Consider the following 22,243-nt stretch of genomic DNA (forward strand, 5'->3'; position numbering starts at 1 on the left):
AATGGTGACCTGGCTGGTGCGTGCACGGACCTGCCCTCGAGATGCCAACCGGTAACGCTGTATAAACCGTTCGCCTGGCAAAACACGGCAGCCAGCGGCCTCCCTCCGGCCCGGCCCGGCCCGGCCCAATTCGCACATGGAATCGCTGCGTTTGCACGCTAACGAGCAGCCGTTTTCGCACGTGGCCTCTCTCAAGAACGGGCTTCTCCTCCCCAGGAACGTGTCCTCGTCGGTCCGGAGGGAGGGCTGGCCACTCGCGGTCGCTGGGCCCTGCGTGGATTTCCAGCCGCTGGGGGGAGACCGGCCGGCGTTGCCTCCTCTTTAAACTTTGCTTTGCTCTTGGCTGCGTCTCTAACCACCAGACCTCACTCCCCTCCCCAAGACAGGGGTGGAACCCAGGAGTCCTGGCTCCCCCCCTCACCTCCCTCTAACCACTACACCCCACTCCCCTCCCGGAGCCAGGGAGAGAACCCAGGAGTCCTGACACCCTGTGTCTTGTCCCCCATGTAAATTCCCCATCTAGGTCAGGAGCTCTTGTGCCCGGGATGGATTTTGCCACCCTTGGGGGGCAGGAGATAACCCCCCATTTCCTGGAGCCCCCCCTCCTGCCGCCGGCCGATGAATCCGCGGTCTTCTTCCACGGAGCTGAGGGCGGGGACCCCGGGGCGCTCGCTACCTACTTCTCCCGGACGCCGGAGTCCTACCGCAGCACGCCGGGTAGGTGTCCAGAGCCCGCCCGCCCACCGCAGGGCTCCTCCGAGGGGCATCGCCTGGGGCCGCCCACAGAGGGCACCGTTACCACGGGCTGTGTGGTTGCTACGGCTACCGGGGCCACAGTTGCGTGGCTGCCTGTGGTGTCCCCAGGGCTCCTGCGGGGAGGGAGTGGGCATGGCCTGCCGCCTGCCTGGTTGGCATGGCAACAGTGCCATCGCTATCCCATTGTGTGGGGTCGCCGTGATGCCCAGCTGTGTTGCCGTGGCCCCGGCCCCTTGTCGGGGTTTTCTCCTGCCGTGGTTCCCTGTGGCCTCATCCCATGGTTGCCGTGGCCCCGGCCTCGCCATGGCGACAGGTTTTGTGTCCCCGTGGCAGCTGTGGGTTCCTTCCAGGTGCCCCCGACGCCCCCCCCACTAACCCCTCTCCTCTCCTTTTCCACCTCCTGCAGCGCGCCCCATGTACCCCCTCCTCAACGGGCTGCAGTGGGTGGACGGGCACCCGTACGCCACGGCCGGCTGGACCCCCGTCTCCTACGGCAAGCCCCAGGCCGGGGTCCCCCTCTATCCGGCTCCCCCCTCCTCCTCGTCCTACAGCCCCCCCTCGCCCAAGGAGCAGCCCCCCGAGGACAAGGGCAGCCCCAAGTTCCTGGAGATGCTGAAGACGGAGCCGATGAGCCCCTCCACCACCGAGCTGCTGACGTTGGGGACCCCTGCCGGGGCCCCCCACCCCGCCTACACCGGGACCCCGGAGTTTGGGTTCTACCAGCCCAGCGGGAGCCCCCTGACGGCTGGGTACTCCCCCAAACTCAGGGGGCCGCTGCAGCTGTCCCCATGCGGTGAGAGCTTCCTGCGGGCTGGGAGGTGTGGGGGGGCGGCACCCCTGGGGGGAGAGGCCCCGTCGCTGACTCAGTTTCCCTGTCCCGTCCCTCAGAGGCGCGGGAGTGCGTGAACTGCGGGGCCACGGCCACCCCCCTGTGGCGCCGGGACGCACCGGGCACTACCTGTGTAACGCCTGCGGGCTCTACCACAAGATGAACGGGCAGAACCGGCCGCTCATCCGGCCGAAGAAACGCCTGGTGAGTGGGGAACTCCCCCCCCCGACTTCCCTGGGATCCCCCCGAGACCCACCTTTCCCCCAGACCCCCTGCTGCCCCCGTGAGACCCCCCCTTGCCCGACACCCCCAGGCCCCCCGCCCCCAACCCCCTGACATGTTCCGCTCCCATGAGACCCCCCTCACCCGACACCCTCAGGCCCCCCGTCCCAGCCCCCCGACATGTTCTGCTCCCATGAGACTCCCCTCCGCCCCCGACACCCCCTTCCCCTCCCATGAGACCCCCCCTTTCCCTGACTCCCCCAGGCCCCCACCCCAGCCCCCCAACATGTTCTGCTCCCCATGAGACCCCCTGACACCCCCTGCCCCAGCCCCCCGACATGTTCCACTCCCATGAGACTCCTCTCCGCCCCCGACACCCCCTTCCCCTCCCATGAGACCGCCCCAGCCCCCCGACATGTTCCGCTCCCATGAGACTCCCCTCCGCCCCGACACCCCCTTCCCCTCCCATGAGACCCCCGACACCCCCAGGCCCCCCGCCCCAGCCCCCCGACATGTTCCGCTCCCTTGAGACCCCCCCTCGCCCGACACCCCCCTTCCCCTCCCATGAGACCCCCCTCGCCTGACACCCCCAGGCCCCCGCCCCAGCCCCCCGACATGTTCCGCTCCCATGAGACCCCCTCCGCCCCCGACACCCCCTTCCCCTCCCATGAGACCCCCCTCGCCCGACACCCGCAGGCCCCCTGCCCCAGCCCCCCGACATGTTCCACTCCCATGAGACCCCCTCCGCCCCCGACACCCCCTTCCCCTCCCATGAGACCCCCCTCGCCCGACACCCGCAGGCCCCCTGCCCCAGCCCCCCGACATGTTCCACTCCCATGAGACCCCCCCTCGCCCGACACCCCTTACCCTCCCATGAGACCCCACCTCGCCCGACACCCCCAGGCCCCTGCCCCAGCCCCCCGACATGTTCCGCTCCCATGAGCCCCCTCCGACCCCGACACCCCCTTCCCCTCCCATGAGACCCCCAACACCCCCTTCCCCTCCCATGAGATCCTCCCTCTGTTCCCTGACACCCCCAGGCCCCCCGCCCCCAGCCCCCCGACATGTTCCGTTCCCATGAGACCCCCCCCCCGCCCCCGACACCCCTTCCCCTCCCATGAGACCCTCCCAGCCTCCCTGACACCCTCTGCCCCTCCCATGAGGCCCCCTTCGCCTCCCCAACACCCCCTTCCCCTCCCATGAGATCCCCCCTCCGCCCCCGTCCCCTGACACCCCCAGGCCCCCTGCCCAAGCCTCCCCCAACATGTTCTGCTCTCATGAGACACCCCCTTCCCCTTCCATGAGATACCCCCAGTCTCCCCGACACCCCCTTCTATTCCCATGACATGCCCCAGCCCCCCCCCCAACATCCCATTCCGCTTCCATGACACCCCTGCGATGCCCTGCCCCCATCCCCTGGGCGCGGGGGGCCAGACCCGTCGCGTCGCTCTGCGCCCGCCCACCCCCCGGTCTCTTCCCCCAGATCGTCAGCAAGCGAGCGGGCACCCAGTGCAGCAACTGCCAGACGACCACCACCACCCTCTGGCGCCGCAACTCCAGCGGGGAGCCCGTCTGCAACGCCTGCGGCCTCTACTACAAACTGCACAACGTGAGCCGGACGCCTGGGTTCTCTGCCCAGCTCGCGGAGGGGAGGGGGGGGGACCGGCGCGGGGAGGGGAGGAGGTTTGGGGGTGGGAGCATGGGCAGTGGTGGGGGCTGGGAGCCAGGACTCCTGGGTTCCCTCCCTGGCTGTGGGAGGGAAGGGAGGGGTCTAGTGATTAGGGTGGGGGACCCCGGATGCCTGGGTTCCATCCCTCTCCCCTTCCCCCTGCAGGTCAATCGCCCCCTGACGATGCGGAAAGACGGCATCCAGACCCGGAACCGCAAAGTCTCCGGCAAGGGCAAGAAACGCCGGGGGGCGGCTCCGGGCGAGGCTGGGCCCCCCACCCCACTCGAACTGCTCTCCCCCCTGGGCGAGGACCCCGGCTCCCTCTACGTCCTGTCCAGCCACCTGCTCCCCTTCTCCCCCTCCACCCACCTCCTCGGGCCCCCCCCAGCCGCCTACCATCCCCCCCACGCCTCCCCGGGGGCAGGCGCCTCGCTGGGGTGATGGGGGGCCCCTCGGGGAAGGAGGGGGCAGCTGGGGGGATATTGGGGTACAGCTGTTCGGGGGGTTGCCCACCCCAGCCACAGAGTCAGGGATTGGGACAGAGGGGGCAGAGTGTTGGGGTACAGGGGCTTTCTCCTCAGCTCAGCAGCCGCAAGGATTGGGGGGCTCCCCCTAGAAATGGGGCCACCCCCACACGGGCCTCCCTGAGCTCTGTCTGGGCGCACCCGTCCGTCCATCTGTCCCTCCCTCCATCCACCCGGCCACTTTCAAAGAAATGACCCCTCATTTCTACCCTCCCCTGTGCCTGGGTTTCCCCTTCAGCACCCCCAAATCCTCACACAGGGGGCTCCCCCTACACCCTTGCAACCCTTTGCCCCTTGTGGTCCCCAAAATGAACCCATGTCCCCATGATCCAGCACTGGCTGCGATAGGACCCCCCGTTTTTACTCTCCCTTCTGGCACCCCAATATATTGTGGGTTAAAAATATATATTATATGGAAACAGCATTTTAAAATATATTATATATTTCTTGTAATGACTCGGGTGTCCTGCGTTTTAATGCCTCCGGGGTGAAGTTGGGGGCTCAGTTTGGGGGTGCAGGGTTGTCCATCCAGAAACAGCCCCAAATTATTGTAGTTGTGTTGAGCACTGCGGCTGGGGGGGGCCTATGGTTTGGGAGGGGGCTGGATTGGTGTTTAATGATTGGGGTTCACAGTTCAATTTTGGGGGTGCCAGCTTCTACCTGCACCCCCAACTCAGCTGGTTTTGAGTAGCATGGGGGGGCTGCGGCTTGGGGGACTGGATTAGTGTTCAGCTCTTTGAGGTTCATGCTCCAGTTTGGGGGTGTCCTTGTTTATTGGGGTGCTTCAGGGGGATTCTCTGTGGATGGTTTGCGGTGATCCTAGGCGTTTGCTCACCCCCCAGTAAAGAGCTCCCCAAAACTCAGAATGTGGGGTGCAAGGAAGAGGAATGTGGGGGTTGGGTTGTGGGAATGTAAGGGAGACAGCGGGGTGGGGGGTGTCGGGATGGATCCAATTTTATGGGATGTTTAAATCCCTGCCCCCCAAAGTATTGTTTTGTGTAAAGAAACAGGGCTGGTGGAGGGGAGCGGGGTCCAGTGGTTGGGGTGGGGGAGAGCTGGGAGCCAGGACTCCTGGGTTCTCTCCCTGGCTCTGGAAGGGGAGGGGGGGCTGGTGGGTCAGAGCAGGGGGGGCTGGGAGCCTGGACTCCTGGCTCTCCCTGGCTCCAGGAGGGGAAGGGTCTGGGAGCCAGCGTCCCCTCCCACGTATCAGCCCCATCTCTGGCTCTCCCGGCTTCCCACGCCTCTGAACGATCAAAGGGGGCAGGAGCAGGGTTATCTGCCCCATCGGGTCAGGGCCCAGGGAGGAGCTAAGGGGAGAGAGCGGCCCCCAAGCGGAGGGCTGGCCAGGCGGGGAGCTGGGAACGGGATTTCAAGGGACCTGGATGCAGAGGAGGGGCAGGGCTGGGAACTGGAGATAGGGCCCGATCCTGGATGCTGCCCCAGGCAGAGCGCAGGGCTGGGGGCCTCCACCAGGGGGTGGCAAGACACACACCTGTCACGGGTCCGGGCTATTTATCCCAGTCCCATTGCTGCCTCAGGGCAGGCCCAGCGCCACCTGCTGGTGCAAAGCCCTCGGCACTTCATCCCTGTGCAGCGTTATGTGCGGCTGTTCCCCACCCGCCCTGCCCCAGAGGTGGCTGCATCTCGGCATCAGGCGAGCGTCCCTGTGCAAGGCCGTGCAGGACCAGCTCCCCCAAGGGGACGAGGTCAAAGGAGAACCGAGGTCGGGGGTGAAAGGTCTCGGGAGCAAGATGGGGGAGGGGTCAAGAGACTTAAAGGTCACAGGGTGAGCGAGGTCATGGGGGGATTCCCCCAAAGACCTGGCCAATGAAGATAGAGGGAATGGTCCCTGCCAGCCTCCCCCCCCCCATGGTCAGTGCCAATGGTCTCTCCCAGCATCCCCTGACATTCAGTGTGAATGGTTTCTCCCAGGCCCCGCCATGTTCAGAGCGAATGGTCCCTCCCAGACCCCCCCATGCTCAAGTGCCAATGGTCTCTCCCAGTAGGGCGGGCCGGGCTGGGTGACAGCATCAGGCAGCGCCTGGCTGGAAGAGACCATCTGACGGCGCTGGAGGGGGGAGGTGCCACAGGAGCCCGGTGAGATGGTGCCCCCCCCTCCCAACCCGCAGCCCCCCCGCGCCCGGCCGGTGCCCCATCCCGACCCGCAGCCCCCCACGACCCGCAGCCCCCCCGCGCCCGGCCGGTGCCCCCCACTCCCGACCCGCAGCCCCCCCCGCCCGGCGCCCCACCCCCCTCCCAACCCGCAGCCCCCCACGACCCCGCAGCCCCCCCGCCGCGCCCGGCCGGTGCCCCCCCTCCCGACCCGCAGCCCCCCCCGTGCCCCCCCCTCCGACCCGCAGCCCCCCACGACCCGCAGCCCCCCCGCGCCCGGCGGTGCCCCCCCTCACCGACCCGCAGCCCCCCCCCCGCCCGGCGCCCCCCCCCTCCCAACCCGCAGCCCCCCACGACCCGCAGCCCCCCCGCGCCCGGCCGGTGCCCCATCCCGACCCGCAGCCCCCCACGACCCGCAGCCCCCCCGCGCCCGGCCGGTGCCCCCCACTCCCGACCCGCAGCCCCCCCCCGCCCCGGCGCCCCCCCCTCCCGACCCGCAGCCCCCCACGACCCGCAGCCCCCCCGCGCCCGGCCGGTGTCCCCCCCTCCCGACCCGCAGCCCCCCCCCGCCCGGCGCCCCCCCCCTCCCAACCCGCAGCCCCCACGACCCGCAGCCCCCCCGCGCCCGGCCGGTGCCCCCCACTCCCGACCCGCAGCCCCCCCCGCCCGGCGCCCCCCCCCTCCCGACCCGCAGCCCCCCACGACCCGCAGCCCCCCCGCGCCCGGCCGGTGTCCCCCCTCCCGACCCGCAGCCCCCCCCCGCCCGGCGCCCCCCCCTCCCAACCCGCAGCCCCCCACGACCCGCAGCCCCCCCGCGCCCGGCGGTGCCCCATCCCGACCCGCAGCCCCCCCCGTGCCCCCCATCCCGACCCGCAGCCCCCCACGACCCGCAGCCCCCCGCGCCCGGCCGGTGCCCCCCACTCCCGACCCGCAGCCCCCCCCCCCGCCCGGCGCCCCCCCCCTCCCGACCGCAGCCCCCCCGCCCGGCGCCCCCCCCCTCCCAACCGCAGCCCCCCCGCGCCCGGCCGGTGCCCCCCCCCCGACCCGCAGCCCCCCCCCCCGCCCGGCGCCCCCCCCTCCCGACCCGCAGCCCCCCCCGGCCGGTGCCCCCTCCCGACCCGCAGCACCCCCGTTCCCCCCTCCCAACCCGCAGCCCCCCCGCGCCCGGCGCCCCCCCCTCCCGACCCGCAGCCCCCCCCGCCCGGCGCCCCCCCCCCCCTCCCGACCCGCAGCCCCCCCCCCGCCCGGCCGGTGCCCCCTCCCGACCCGCAAGCCCCCCCGTTCCCCCCCACTCCCGTCCCGCAGCCCCCCCCGCCCGTTCCCCCCCCCTCCCGACCCGCAGCCCCCCCCCCGCCGGTGCCCCCCCACTCCCGACCCGCAGCCCCCCCGCCCAGCCGGGATTGGGGGCGGCTCTGATCCAGCTTTAACGCTCTTTGCCTCCTGCCTCCCCCAGACCTGCCCAGCGATGGCGACGCCCTCAGGGGTCTCCTCGGGGGAGGAAGGACCCAGCTCCCCCCTCCCAGTGGTAAAGTAACCCACCCCCTCAGCGCACGTGGCCATGGTTAGTCTGGTTGGGGGCGGGGCTCTTGTCCATGGGGGCGGGGCCCTGAGTGGGTGTGGCCCTTGGCTATGGGGGTGGGGCTGTAGGGAATGGGGGCCGTTTCTTGGTGGGAGAGGGCGGCATGCCTGGCAGTGGCTAAGGGTGGGGTGTTGGGGGCTATTGTCCATGGGGGGATGGGGATGTCTGTGTAACCCCCCCCACCTTTTTTTCCTTCTCTTTGCCCCATGTGTTCCCTCCAGAAGCGGGGTGGCCGGAGGGGCCCCCAGCCCCGTCGCAGCCCCGGGCTCCCCGAAACCAAACGCCGCGGCCGAGCCCAGAGGATGAACAAAGATGCAGAGGAGCTGGAATCGAGGTTGCAGCGCCTGGTAGGTGGGACACCCGGAACGCCTGGGTTCTGTCCCTGGGTCTGGGACGGGGGGTGGGGTTAAGTGGGTTAGGGCAGGGGGGGCTGGGAGCCAGGACTCCCTGGCTCTGGGAGGGGAGTGGGGGCTGGTGGTTAGAGCAGGGAGGGGGGGCTGGGAGCTCGGACTCCTGGGTTCTCTCCCGGCTCTGGGAGGGGAGGAGGGGCTGGTGGATGAGTTGTAGTGCCGGGGGTGGGTGCCCGGATGCCTGGGTTCACTGTGTTTTCTCCTGCCCCAGGATCTGAGCGTGGAGGCGGCGGTGCCCGTGGGGACAGGTCTGGCCTTTGACGAGCGGCTCACGGAGTTCCACTGCCTGTGGGACGACAGGTACCCGGGGGGCGGGTCCCAGATCCCCCTGGTCCGGCTGTATTGGCCGTCCCTCCGGGGGCAGATCCCGAAAACACCTGTGGGAGCCACAGCCCCCCCCCCCCCCCCAATTCCCCGTCTCAATCTCTGGACCTCATCCTTCCGCTCATCTGTAATCGCCTCGCCATCCTTAACCCTGTTCCACCCCTTTCTCTGTAATCGCCTCGCCATCCTTAACCCTGTTCCACCCCTTTCTCTGTAATCGCCTCGCCAGCCTTACTCCTGTTCCACCCTTTCTCTGTAATCGCCTCACCATCCTTAACCCTGTTCCGCCCCTTTCTCTGTAATCGCCTCGCCAGCCTTACTCTTGTTCCACCCTTTCTGTAAATCACCTTGCCAGCCTTACTCCTGTTCCACCCTTTCTTTGTAATCACCTCACCATCCTTAACCCTGTTCCACCCCTTTCTCTGTAATCACCTCACCATCCTTAACCCTGTTCCACCCCTTTCTCTGTAATCGCCTCACCATCCTTAACCCTGTTCCGCCCCTTTCTCTGTAATCGCCTCACCATCCTTACTCCTGAGCCACCCCTGAGCCACCCCTTCTCTGTAATCGTCTCGCCATCCTTAATCCTGAGCCACCCCTTTCTCTGTAATCGCCTCGCCATCCTTAATCCTGTTCCACCCCTTTCTCTGTAATCGCCTCACCATCCTTACTCCTGTTCCACCCCTTCTCTGTAATCGCCTCACCATCCTTACTCCTGTTCCACCCCTTCTCTGTAATCGTCTCGCCATCCTTAATCCTGAGCCACCCCCTTTCTCTGTAATCGCCTCGCCATCCTTACTCCTGAGCCACCCCTTCTCTGTAATCGTCTCACCATCCTTAATCCTGAGCCACCCCTTTCTCTGTAATCGCCTCGCCATCCTTAATCCTGTTCCACCCCTTTCTCTGTAATCGCCTCGCCATCCTTACTCCTGATCCGCCTCCGTAATCTGACTCTAATCCCAATCCCCCAACTCTTAGCCTGGGGGGTTAAAGTCCTAATTGGAGGAGATAAAACACCCCACCCCCTGCTAGCCCAGCCCTGCCCCCCCCAGCACTGCCGGTGCCCCTCACTCCCGACCCGCAGCCCCTGCCAGCCCAGCCCTGCCCCCCCTCAGCCCTGCCGGTGCCCCTCACTCCCGACCCGCAGCCCGCACTAGCCCAGCCCTGCCCCCCTCAGCCCTGCCGGTGCCCCTCACTCCCGACCCGCAGCCCCCACTAGCCCGGCCCTGCCGGTGCCCCTCACTCCCAACCCGCAGCCCCCACTAGCCCAGCCCTGCCCCCCCCAAGCCCTGCCGGTGCCCCTCACTCCCGACCCGCAGCCCCTGCCCCCCTGCCCCAATCCATCTTCTCCCCCTTTGTCATTTCATTCCCAGCTTCCCCGAGCGCCCGGAGAGACTCGCGGCCGTCAAGGGAAAGTTGCTGCAATGCGGCCTATGGGAGCGCTGCGTCCCGGTGGAGGTGAGACGGGGGAGGGTCTGGGCGCCAGGACTCCTGGGTTCCATCCCCAGTACCGGGACCCTTTCCCCGTGGGCGGGAGGGGTCAGAGACCAGCTGCTTCTACCCTCCCCCGCAGTCTCCCCTTTAGTGGTTTGCGAGTTCCGGCTACAATTCCTTCCTTTCCTCACAGGCCCGGCTGGCTACCGAGGAAGAGATTCTGCTAGCCCACAGGTATTCATGGAAGGGAGGACCCTGGGGCTGGGCTAGCAGGGGCTGCGGGTCGGGAGTTAGGGGCACCGGCGGGGAGGGGGGCTGCGGGTTGGGAGTGAGGGGTGCCGGCAGGGCTGGGGGGGGCAGGGGGCTGTGGTCGGGAGTGAGGGGCGCCGGCAGGACTGGGGGGGCAGGGGGCTGCAGGTCGGGAGTGAGGAGCGCTCTCTCTCAGCCAGGAGTACGTGGAGCTGATGAAGTCGACGGAGCAGATGAGCGAGCAGGAGCTCAGGGCCCTGTCGGAGACGTACGACTCCGTCTTCCTGCACCCGGTGAGCACCTGCCGGCCAGCAAGGGGAGGCCCGGACGCCTGGGTCCTGTCCCTGGCAGGGGAGTGGGGTCTAGTGGTAAGAGCGGGGGGGGGGGGGGAGAGCCAGGACTCCTGGGTTCTCCTGACTCTGGGAGGGGAGCAGGGGCTGGTGGTTAGAGCGGGGGGGCTGGGGGCCCAGATTCCTGGGTTCTCCCGGCTCTGGGAGGGGCTGGCGGACAGGCCCCCAGCGCTGTCTATGGGGGGGTTGTCTCTGGGTCCCAGCCCCGCTCTCCGTGTCTCCTGCCCCAGGGTTCGTACCGCGGCGCCCGGCTGGCTGGCGGCTGCGTCCTGCGGCTGCTGGAGAAGGTGCAGAGCGGGGAGCTGCGCAACGGGCTGGCGTTGGTCCGGTAGGAAGGGGGGGCTGGCGGGGGGGGGGGCCTGAGGGCTCCTCCCTCTCGGCAGAGGCCAATCACCGAGAGTGGTTGATTCCCGGATCCTCAATTGTGTTGCCTGGTTTGAATTCTCGTAAATGCAGACTCGGCCCAGCACTTCGGAAAGGCGGCCGACCCCTGGGCTAGTCTCTGCTTGGTCCTTTGTCCCTGATCTCAGCTGCCCCGGGGCTCAGACCTGCCCCCCAGTCCTCAAATCCGCCTTAATCCCAATCCCCCTCCCGTCTCGGCCAGCCCAGAACCCCCCCCATTCCCCAGTCCCTAGATGAGCCATTCACATTCTCCGCCCCCCACCTACTAGAACTGCCCCAGGCCGCGCTGGGTTACGAGGGTTTTAGCCGGGGTCCCTCCCCAGTCTTCATCTTTCTCCTTCTCCATGCGAAAAACCACCCAGGCAGTATGTGCCAAGATCTGGCTCGCAACATGAGCTAGATTTAACAGGACGGCACCGAGCTGCAGCCACCTCTGGGGCAGGGCAGCCGGAGAACAGCTGCATCTCCGCGCTGGGCGAGCCGTACCTGTGCGGCGTTATGTGCGGCTGTTCCCCAGCTGCCCCGCCCCAGAAGTGGCTGCATGTCAGCATCGAGCGAGCCTTCCGCTAACCCCATTTGTCTCCGTTCCAGGCCGCCAGGACACCACGCCCACCGAGATAAGATGGATGGTTACTGCATGTTCAACCACCTGGCCATCGGGGCCAGATACGCCCGGCAAAAACTGGGAGTGGAACGGTGAGGGACTGGTGGTTAGAGCAGGGGGGCCTAGAGCCAGGGTGTCCGTGGCCCGGGGGGGCTGGTGCTGAGTCCCACTAATGAGCAACCCCCGTCACGAGAGTCTCGTTTCCTTCCAGAGTCCTGATCGTCGACTGGGACGTTCACCATGGGCAGGGCACCCAGTTCCTCTTCGAGGAGGATCCCAGGTCGGTCCCAGGCGCTTGGAGCCAGGGGAACCCAGGGCTGGGCTAGCAGGGGCTGCGAGTCGGGAGTGAGGGGCGCCGGCAGGGCTCGGGGGGGGGGGGCAGGGGGCTGCGGCTCGGGAGTGAGGGGCACCGGCAGGGCTGGGGGGGGGCAGGGGCTGCGGCTCCGGAGTGAGGGGCGCCGGCAGGGCTGGGAGGGGCCAGGGCCGGGCAGCATGGACTGCAGGTTGGGAGTGAGGGGCACCGGCAGACCTGGGGGGGACAGGGGGCTGCGGGTCGGGAGTGAGGGGCACCAGTCACTGCCCCCCGTCTGCCCCCTCTCTCTGCAGCGTTCTCTATTTCTCCGTCCATCGCTACGAGCAGGGGAGGTTCTGGCCCCACCTTCCGGCTTCCGACAGCCCCGCCGTGGGGCAGGGCCGCGGAGAGGGATTCAACATTAACGTGCCGTGGAACGCGGTAGGTGCCCTGCCCGGGGCGGGGGCTGCGTGGGGGGCGAGCCGTCCCTGGGCGGCGTTATGTGCGGCCGTTCCCCAGCCACCCCACCCCAGAAGTGGCTGCATTTGACCTCCCACAGACCCATCTAACTGGTCTGCGTCTCTCCATCTAGGTGGGAATGAGGGACGGGGATTATCTCGCTGCCTTTTTACACGTCTTACTGCCAGTGGCCTTTGAGGTATGTGGGAGCAGGAAAGGGGCAGGGGCCTGTCCCCTCTAGGGGGCACCGGCTCCCATCTGCCCCAAGGCAGGGGGCTGACTCAGGGGGTGGGAATGGGGCAGGCCCCGTCCCCTCTGGGGGGCGCTGGCCGTGATCCGGGGCGTGCTGGGTCCGGGCTGCGATCTCCTCTGTTCTCTTCTCAGTTCCAACCCCAGCTGGTTCTGGTGGCCGCCGGGTTCGACTCTGTGCTCGGGGACCCCAAGGTAAGTGCCCCCCCAATCCGCCGCGTTTCGCAGCGCTGCCCGCAGGGGGCGCCCCAGGGGCTAGGCAGGGGGCCTGGGGCTCGTTTCAAAGGGCAGCGGCCAGTCTAGGGGGCTGGGTGGGGGGCCCCACAGTGGGGCGGGGAGGGAGCCTGGCAAACTGACCTTTGCCTCTGCGCCTAGGGCGAGATGGCTGCGTCGGCCGCGTGCTTCGCGCACCTGACTCATCTGCTCATGGCCCTGGCGGGAGGCAAGGTGCTGCTGTCTTTGGAGGTGAGTGTGGAGCTGACCCACGGCGCAGGCTCCCCCCTAGAACTGACTGTAGCTCAGCCCCGGGCGGCGTTATATGTGGCTGTTCCCCAGCCACCCCGCCCCAGAGGTGGCTGCAGCTCAGGGCCGGGGGTGGTGTTGACCTGTTTTCCCCCCCTCCCCAGGGTGGCTACAATCTGACCTCCCTGGGCGAGGGGGTCTGTGCGGCCCTGAGGACCCTCCTGGGGGACCCCTGTCCCCAGCTGGAGCCGCCTGTTGCCCCCTGTCGCAGGTGAGCGGGGTCCGAGCGGGTGGGGGTGGGGCGGCCCCACGTTTGCACCCCACTGACTCCGGGCTGCTCCCCTTCCCCAGCGCTCTGAGCTCCGTGTCCAGGACGCTCGCGATCCACGAGAAATACTGGCGGAGCCTGCGGAGAGGGGGTGAGTCCCGGCCCCCGGGGGGCCCCCTGCTCGCCCCCAGCCCCTCCAGGGTCCCTCAGCTCCTCTGAGATGCCCCATCCCAGCCCCCTGGGGTACCCTCTCCTGCCCCCACAACCTCTTTGGGGGTCCCCTGGCCCCCTAGCTTCCGACTCCACAGCCAGGAGCCCCACAACCCCATCCCCCTGCTATACCCTGCCCTCAAACTCCCACTGGGCCCCCCGATTTGATATCACCCCCCATAGCTCAGGGGATTGGCTCTGATCTCCCCCTCCCCCCTCCCCTCCCCAGAGGCCGACACCCCCCCAGAGGATGTGGAAGAGGAGCCAGCCCCCACGACCCTCCCAGATCCCCGTGAGGTGCCACGACCCCTCCCGGCTGCCCGCACCGGCCTGGTGTATGACGAACGCATGACGGAGCATTACAACATGTGGGACAGGTATGGCCCGGACGCCTGGGTTCTCTCCCCGGCTCTGGGAGGGGACTGGGGGCTGGTGGGTTAGAGCAGGGGGGGCTGGGAGCCAGGACTCCTGGGTTCTCTCCCCGGCTCTGGGAGGGGGCTGGGGGCTGGTGGTTAGAGCAGGGGGGGCTGGGAGCCAGGACTCCTGGGTTCTCTCCCCGGCTCTGGGAGGGGAGTGGGGGCTGGTGGGTTAGAGCGGGGGGGGGGCTGGGAGCCAGGACTCCTGGGTTCTCTCCCGGCTCTGGGAGGGGAGTGGGGGGCTGGTGGGTTAGAGCAGGGGGAGCTGGGAGCCAGGACTCCTGGGTTCTCTCCCGGCTCTGGGAGGGGAGTGGGGTCTGGGAGCCAGGCGTCCGGGCTCTGAGTCTTTCCCTTCCCCCCGCCCCACAGCCAGCACCCGGAGCTGCCCCAGCGGGTGTCCCGCATTTTCCAGCGCCACGGGGAGCTCCGGCTCACGGAGCGATGCCGCCGCATCCCGGCCCGCAGCGCTGACGAAGAGGAGCTGAGAATGTGCCACAGGTAATGGGGGAGGGGCAGCCCGGACGCCTGGGTTCTCTCTCTGTCTCCGGGAGGGGGGGCTGGTGGTTAGAGCAGGGGGGGCTGGGAGCCCGGACGCCTGGGTTCTCTCCCTGTCTCCGGGAGGGGGGGCTGGGCGCCCGGACTCCTGGGTTCTCTCCCTGTCTCCGGGAGGGGGGGCTGGTGGTTAGAGCAGGGGGGGCTGGGAGCCCAGACACCTGGGTTCTCTCCCTGTCTCCGGGAGGGGGGGCTGGGCGCCCGGACTCCTGGGTTCTCTCCCTGTCTCCGGGAGGGGGGGCTGGGCGCCCGGACTCCTGGGTTCTCTGCCTGCCTCGCAGCCCGGCGTACGTGCAGACGGTGAAGGCCACGGCCGGCATGAAGCCGCGGGAGCTGCACCGCCAGGGGGACCAGTACAACTCCATCTACATCTGCGCCAGTTCCTACGAGTGCGCCCGGCTGGCGGCCGGCTCTGCCTTCAACGCCGTGCGAGCCGTGCTGGAGGGCGAGGTGAGGGGAGCGGGGCTGGGGGCTCTCCCCTGGCAGTCGGGGCCAGGCACTGGGAGGGGGGGTACCAGGGGGCACATTCTCCCCTGCCCTTTCCCCCTCCCTTTGCCCCCCCAAGACTCAGAATGTGAACCCCGGCGTTCAGGCCAAATCCTCATTAAGAGGTTTTCGTTCCGTCTCCTTGTGTCTTCACTTGGAGATGAGACTTCACTTCTCGTTCCAGAGGGTCCTTCCCCAGAGGTGGCTGCACCTGTCCACTTGGGGAGGGCTCGCCGGGCGCTGTTCTGTGCGGCTGTTCCCCAGCTGCCCCGCCCCAGAGGTGGCTGCATCTCGGCACCGTCTCACCCCCCCCGTGTGCTCTGTGCCCGGCTCTAGGTGCAGAACGCCGTGGCCATTGTCCGGCCCCCCGGGCATCACGCCGAGTCCGACAGAGCCTGTGGCTTCTGCTTCTTCAATTCGGTCGCCCTGGCAGCTCGGTTCGCGCAGCGCCTGGCGGGACGGCCCATGAGGTGAGCGGGGGCTGGTGGTTACACTGCTGGGGGGCGGGGGGTCAGGATGCCTGGGTTCTCTCCCTGGCTCTGGGAGGGGAGTGGGGGCTGGTGGTTAGAGCAAGGGGGGCTGGGAGCCAGGACTCCTGGGTTGTCTCCCCAGCTCTGGGAGGGGAGTTGGGGGCTGGTGGGTTAGAGTGGGGGGGCGGGGCTGGGAGCTCGGACTCCTGGGTTCTCTCCCCGGCTCTGGGAGGGGAGTGGGGGCTGGTGGTTAGAGCAGGGGGGGCTGGGAGCCAGGACTCCTGGGTTCCATCCTCATCATCCCTTCTCGTCGTTGTCAGGGTGATGATCCTGGACTGGGATGTTCACCATGGCAATGGTACCCAGCACATGTTTGAGGAAGATCCGAGGTACCTTGTCCTCTGGTGGGGGGGCTGCTGGGGGGTGGAGTGGGGAGGTGATGGGGTCAGCGGGGCGGTGACGGGGGCAGTGGGGTGGCTGCGGGGCCGATGCATGTGGGGGAGGGGCGGCAGCAGGTGACGATGCAGGTAGGGGAGGGGTGGTGATGGGGCAGCAATGCAGGTGGGGGAGGGGAGTGGCCAGGGCGATGCAGGTGGGGGAGGGGCTGGGGGACAGGGTCCGAGCGGGACTAACCCCCCCCCCCCGCCCCCCCAGCGTGCTGTACGTCTCTCTGCACCGTTACGACCACGGCACCTTCTTCCCCACCTCTGAGGACGCCGACGCTGACCGGGTGGGGGAGGGGCCGGGCCGCGGCTTCACCCTCAACGTGCCCTGGAACGGCCCCCGCATGGGTGACGCCGAGTACCTGGCCGCCTTCCACCGCCTGGTGCTGCCCGTCGCCTACCAGGTGCGCCCGGATGCCTGGGTTTTCTGCCAGCGCCGGCAGGGGAGGGGATGGGGGAGCCCGGATGCCTAGGTCCGCTGGCAGGGGCTGGGGGGTCGGGTGGTAAGGGTGGGGGTGGGGGGCTGAGCCCGGATGCCTGGGTCCGCCGGCAGGGGCTGGGGGGTTGGGTGCTGCGGGTGGGGGTGGGGGGCTGAGCCCGGATGCCTGGGTCCGCCGGCAGGGGCTGGGGGGTCTCAGCTTCTCATTCTCTCTCTGCAGTTCGCCCCAGAGCTGGTTCTGGTGTCGGCCGGGTTCGATGCCGCCCGCGGGGACCCGCTGGGGGGCTGCCTGGTGAGCCCCGAGGGCTACGCCCACATGACCCACCTCCTGCTGGGGCTGGCAGGGGGCCGGGTCGTGCTGGTACTGGAGGTACGTGGGGGCAGGGAGTGGGGCAGGGGCCTGTCCCCTCTGGGGGGCGCCGGCTGGCTGAGGGGGTCTGGGAGTGGGGCGGGGCCTGTCCCCTCTGGGGGGTGCCGGCTCCCACCCGACCCAGGGCAGGGACTGGCTGGCTCAGGGGGGCGGGGAATGGGGGAAAGCCCAGAGCTAAACAGGGCGGACGGATGCCGGGCCACACTGGCTGGGGGGTGTTAACTCCAGCGGGGCCCGGGCCCGGGCGCTCGGTTAACACTTCACCCAGCCGCCTGCTGGTGCCAATTCCCCCAAAGCCTCCAGGGACGTCCCGAGGCGCTAAGGTGCTGGGGGAGCCAAGTCTGCGGGAAACGACCAACTCTCCCGGGGAGGGGAAACCTGGCTCCGAAACGGGAGGAAAATCTGAAATTTCCGGGGTCCCGGGGAAAGCAAACCCCGTCCGGGGCAAAACAGCTGAACCCCAGCCCGGGCGTGCGGCTGACGGACGTGACATTTAATATTTGCCTCAATCATTTTATTATTGATTCAACTGCTGCTGCTGCTCCGTGGCTTTCAGATACTATTAACCTGTGTCATTTCATCTGAATTAGAATCTTCTTTAACATATCATTGACTGTGATCTATGGTTAATATACAATATAGCCTTAACAGTCATAAAATGTATTAATATAATTATTACAATCTATCTAATATTGAATGTTATGATTAATAATCTAATATTACGTATTTGATAAATCCTTTTATTATATTTAAACGTGAACAAAATGATAATTAAAAGAATTTTTCTTTGCAATAAACTTGAACAATAATAAATTTAATATATCCTAGATACTTAATATACTTAATATTAAATATATTTTATTTACTATAAAGTATATAAATCTCTATTTTAATAATGTATTAAATATCAATTTTACGGTCTTATTTTTAAGATATAATATATTAAATACATATGTGATTGAGTCTATTAAATCTGTGATTATAGAATGTGGTGAGATACATGAAATCGTTATGTCTAATACTGATTGTATATTAAATAGAGATCTAATATTAATTGTAGTAAAGATAAATTGTACTATATCATTTTAGCGAATATATAATATATACTGAATAAAACAATATAACCGCTGAATTATATATTGTGTACTAAACAAGATAGCTCTGTTAAAGTTAGTATCCGTTCCAGATTTGTAATACATTTACTATGTATATTTTATAGTAAATAGAAAAACTACGATGTATGAAATAACAATAGAATGTTTAACGTTACTATTGTTACTGTATATTATAGATAAGTTAAATTTAATGTGATTTAACATTATATATTAAATTTATTAATAAGGTAGTTAGCTATGTGCTATAATTTAATAGTAAATATCCACTTTAATAAGTATTTATTGAACAGGACTCGCTAAGTGATCCCGTGTTGAATACGCGGTTTTCTCCTCTCTGTATGGCCGGGAGCTGTGTCTGGCCTGGGCTGAGCCGACGAGACGCCAGGCAGGGAGGTGCTGCCGGTGCCGGGCCGGGCGACGTTGGGCTGATCCCAGCCCGTGCTGGGCGCCCCGCGGCGACCTGCCGAGTCCCTGTTCTTGGCCGAGCTGGGTTTTCCTGCCGCCTGTTTTGCCAGCCAGTTCCAAGCAATTCGCCCCTGACGTCGGTGGCTCCCGGTCGCGATTGAGGGCCGGGAGACGCCAGGCCAGCTCCGGGCAGGGCGGGGATGTGCCCGGGGACACGGCCCGGTGGCTCTTGGTGGGGCTGGACAGACGGACGCCCCCAAACCCAGCTCTCTTCTCCCCTCTTCAGGGAGGCTACAACTTGGTGTCGATCTCCGAGTCCATGACCATGTGCACCCGGACCCTGCTGGGGGACCCGCTGCCCGAGCTGGGGCGCCTGCGAGCTCCACACCCCAGTGCCCTGCACTCGCTGGCCCGGGCGAGCGCCGAGCACCGCAGATACTGGGCCTGCCTCCAACTGGACGGTAAGTGCACCCCCTCCCCCCTGCCAGCGCCGAGCCCCCCACCCCCAGCGCTGAGCCCCCCCACAGCGCCGAGCACCGCAGATCCTGGGCCTGCCTGCAGCTGGACAGTAAGTTCACCCCCTCCCCCCTGCCAGCGCCAAGCCCCCCACAGCACCAAGCCCCTCACCCCCAGCGCCGAGCACCGCAGATACTGGGCCTGCCTGCGACTGGATGGTAAGTGCGCCCGCGCCACCCCCCCCCCCAGTGCCCTCTCCAGTGCCGAGCCCCCCCCAGCACCGAGCCCCTCATAGCGTGGCCACACAGCACCCCCCCAGCGCTGAGCCCCTCACAGCGCGGCCCCCACCCCCAGCACCCCCCCCAGCGCTGAGCCCCTCACAGCGCGGCCCCCACCCCCAGCACTGAGCCCCTCACCCCCAGCGCCGAGCCCCCCCCAGCGTGGCCCCCCTCCAGCACCGAACCCTGTCTGCCGGGGGAGAGCGCCCCCTGCCCAGCGCCCGGCCCTGCCCCCTGCTGCCGCGCTACGTAATCTCCATCTCCCGCAGTGCCGATCCGGGAGGACTCAAGGCCCCGATCCGGGCAGCCAGGCCCCATCCGGGAGGACTCCCCACCAGAGGATCCCTCCGAGGGCTTGGCTGATGACATCCTGAGGCTGGGAGCCCAGCTGAGCCCTGACTCCACCCTGCTGGGCGGGGCTTCCCTGGAGGGGAGGAGCCTCCAGCTGCAGCTGCATCAGAGGTAGGGCGGGGGAGGGGATCTATTAAAGGGGGGTGGGTTGGTCTGCACTGGATGCCCTGGGGTGGGGGATGGGAGTAGCCTGGGGATGGGGGGTGGTCTCAGCTCACGGGTCTTTTCTCTCCCAGGACCCCCCCAGCCTCCTGGACGAAGCAGCCGCCCTGCTCCCCTCCCCCTCCGTCAGCCTGGAGGTGGAGTTCGCAGACACGGTGAGGCCCTGACGTGATCACCCCCCCCTCCTGTTCCTTAATCCTCGGTGCTTCCCACCCCCCGGCTGGGCCCTCCCTGCGCCCCCACCCTCCTCGCCTGAGTCTCTGCTTCCCTCTGTACCCCCCCCCATTTCCCAGCCAGCCCCCCCCCCCCCCATGAATGCTCCCATTTGCTGCTGCGCTGGGGGCCAGGACGCCTGGGTTCTCTCCTCAGCTCGGGGAGGGGAGGGGGGCTGGTGGGTTAGAGCAGGGGGTCTGGGAGCCTGGGTTCTCTCCCTGGCTCTGGGAGGGGAGTGGGGGCTGGTGGTTAGAGTAGGGGGCTGGGAGCCGGGACTCCTGGGTTCTCTTCCTGGCTCTGGGAGGGGAGTGGGGGCTGGTGGGTTAGAGCAGGGGGGGCTGGGTGCCAGGACTCCTGGGTTCTCTCCCCGGCTCTGGGAGGGGAGTGGGGGCTGGTGGGTTAGAGCAGGGGGCTGGGAGCCCCGGACGCCTGGGTTCTCTCCCCGCTCTGGGAGGGGAGTGGGGGCTGGTGGGTTAGAGCACGGGGGGGCTGGGAGCCCGGACGCCTGGGTTTGATCCTTGTCTCCCTCGTGTCTCTGCAGGGGATGCTCTACGCCGTGACCCCTCTGCCTTGGTGCCCCCACCTGGACTCTCTCCAGCCCCTTCCCCCGGCCGGGCTGGACGTGCTGGCGCCGTGTGAGGAATGCGGCAGCCAGGGCGAGAACTGGGTCTGCCTGGACTGTTACCGGGTGAGACGGTGCCCCTCACTCCCGACCCCGCAACCCCCTGCCAGCCCAGCCCAGCCCTGCCCCCCACCCTCCCCAGCCCTGCCGGTGCCCCTCACTCTCGACCCGCAGCCCACGTGGCCGTTAACCCTTTCTCTCCCCAGGTGCTCTGCGGGCGTTACGTCAATCAGCACATGCTGGCTCATGGCTCCGTTTCCCGCCACCCCCTGGTGCTGAGTTACGCCGACCTGTCGGTCTGGTGCTACACCTGTCAATCATACGTCCATCACCCAGTAAGCCACGCCTCCCTGCATGGTCACATGACACAGCCCCCCCTCCAGGCTGGTCAGGGTTCCCCCTCTACCCCTGCCTATATGAGGGGTGGGGGCAGGTGTCAGATGGGGGGGGGGCGGTTGCTGATTGGCTGGGGCTGAATGGGTTAATTCTTGAGGCTGGGATGTTCCTCCCCCTGCCTTCGTTGCCATAATGGAAAGTCCCAACTTTGGGAATAACATTCCCCCGTCCCATTGCTATAATGGAACATCCCTCATGAGCAAGTCACACACCTGACCCACCTCCACCCCTGCTGTAATGGAATATTCCAGCCCCCAGGAGTAACCCCCCCCCCACTGCATAAGATAATAGAATGATCTGATGCCATGTGTGCCCCCCCCCCCGCCCCCCCATGGGAGGGTAATTTCCTGGGTGGGGCATTCCATTGTGTTGAAGGAATTGGACCGTCCCATTCTCTGGCAACGGGGGAGTGCACCAATCCCTTCTCGCCAGTGCTAATGTGATTCCAGGGGTGGGATGGTCCATTGTGGTGCCAGGAGGAGTATACTCTGCATGGGACATATTTCATGTTGGGGGGGGGGGGAAGGAACATTCCATTACAGCAGGAGGTGACTGCCACTCTGGGCTGGGCTTCTCCGTCACTGGTCTGGTCGCTAGGGTCCCCCATCTGCAGGCCGTTGGCTGAGTCCATTCTCTGCTGACTGCGGGGGGGGGGGGGGGATTACTGCTGGCTGGGATGATCCATTCTCCCTGGCTGTGTCATGCCTTAGGGTGGGAGATACTATTGGGGGGGGGGTTAGTTCCTGGGGCAGCACCTTCCCTTATGTAGCAGTGGGCAATGGGTGTGTGCAGGGGGGGTGCTTGTGCGCGCTTGCAGGGACTGTTCCATTCTCTCCGGAGAGTGGGGGGCGTATGCAATGGGGGCTGAGACAGTCCATTATTGCTGTGGGGGGGGGGGGGGTAGGCGGTTCCATTGTCCAGGGCGGTGGGGCAGGCCAGCCCATTCCATTCTGACCTCCGTTCTCTCTGCCCCAGACCCTGCTGCCAGCCAAGGCCCTGGCTCACCGCATGAAGTTCGGGGAGGACCCGGCCACTGGGCTCTGAGCCCTGCGCCACAGGAAGGGGGGGGTGTTCAGATCCCCCCTCCCCCCGCTCCCGCCATGATGGACCAACCCACTCTCTTAAAGGGCTACAGCTGTGCCAAACAACTCACCAGCAGCGAGGAAGGACTCTTTCTCCCCCCCCCCCCCCCCCCCCCCCCCCCCCCCCCCCCCATCCACTGGGGGGTCGGTTCCATCCCACCCACTGCATTCACTGGGGATGGCTGCTCCCATCCCCACACCCCCCACAACATCCTCTAGGGCTAGCCCCCTTGATCTCCACCCCCCCCAGGCATGAGACAAGCTGCCTTCTGCTCCAGCCCATCCCCCACTCCCCCAGCAGGCAGTGAGGATCACAGGTTTGGGGGGGGGGTGTCATCCATTTCTACACCCCCCCCCCCCGATAAACCTGGGACCAGCTGCATTAACAGCCCCTGGGCTCTCCCCAAGGGGGGGTGGGGGCTGACTCTGTGGATCAGGTGCAAGATAAAGGCTCCTTTATAAATCCTGGCGTGTGCTCTGCCAAACTCCAGATGGCCGGCAGGACCAGAGGAACACGGCCCTCCGTTTTTGTTAGTGTAGGACCTACAAGAAGTGGGCTGGGGGCCAGGATCCATGGACACAA

The 22,243-nt window shown here is 66.3% G+C and overlaps 2 protein-coding genes across 2 annotated transcripts in view; both read left to right on the plus strand.

The window, feature by feature from the left end:
- GATA1 (GATA binding protein 1) overlaps positions 1-3,917 on the plus strand; it is a 10,505-nt gene extending 6,588 nt beyond the window's left edge. Inside the window, 6 exon segments of the mRNA XM_065423112.1 lie at positions 524-717; positions 1,163-1,549; positions 1,645-1,698; positions 1,701-1,789; positions 3,291-3,416; positions 3,642-3,917. Of these exon segments, the coding sequence (XP_065279184.1) occupies positions 546-717; positions 1,163-1,549; positions 1,645-1,698; positions 1,701-1,789; positions 3,291-3,416; positions 3,642-3,917 (1,104 nt within the window). The 5' untranslated portion in view covers positions 524-545.
- Positions 3,918-7,978: 4,061 nt separating this feature from the next.
- Positions 7,979-21,762, plus strand: HDAC6 (histone deacetylase 6). Its single transcript, XM_065423108.1, is given in 28 exon segments — positions 7,979-8,038; positions 8,313-8,401; positions 9,799-9,883; positions 10,053-10,093; positions 10,305-10,401; positions 10,689-10,786; positions 11,452-11,556; positions 11,676-11,744; positions 12,071-12,197; positions 12,349-12,414; positions 12,600-12,659; positions 12,840-12,929; positions 13,091-13,197; positions 13,278-13,345; positions 13,634-13,781; positions 14,190-14,318; positions 14,654-14,822; positions 15,195-15,328; positions 15,649-15,717; positions 15,983-16,175; positions 16,431-16,580; positions 18,387-18,561; positions 19,104-19,253; positions 19,256-19,296; positions 19,422-19,502; positions 20,102-20,248; positions 20,389-20,517; positions 21,554-21,762. Coding segments are annotated over 28 exon segments (2,931 nt in total). The 5' UTR covers positions 7,979-7,993; the 3' UTR covers positions 21,623-21,762.
- The last annotated feature ends 481 nt before the right edge of the window (positions 21,763-22,243 follow it).

This window comes from Emys orbicularis, assembly GCF_028017835.1.
Source record: "Emys orbicularis isolate rEmyOrb1 chromosome 21 unlocalized genomic scaffold, rEmyOrb1.hap1 SUPER_21_unloc_3, whole genome shotgun sequence".
In the NCBI taxonomy this organism is placed as follows: Eukaryota; Metazoa; Chordata; order Testudines; family Emydidae; genus Emys; species Emys orbicularis.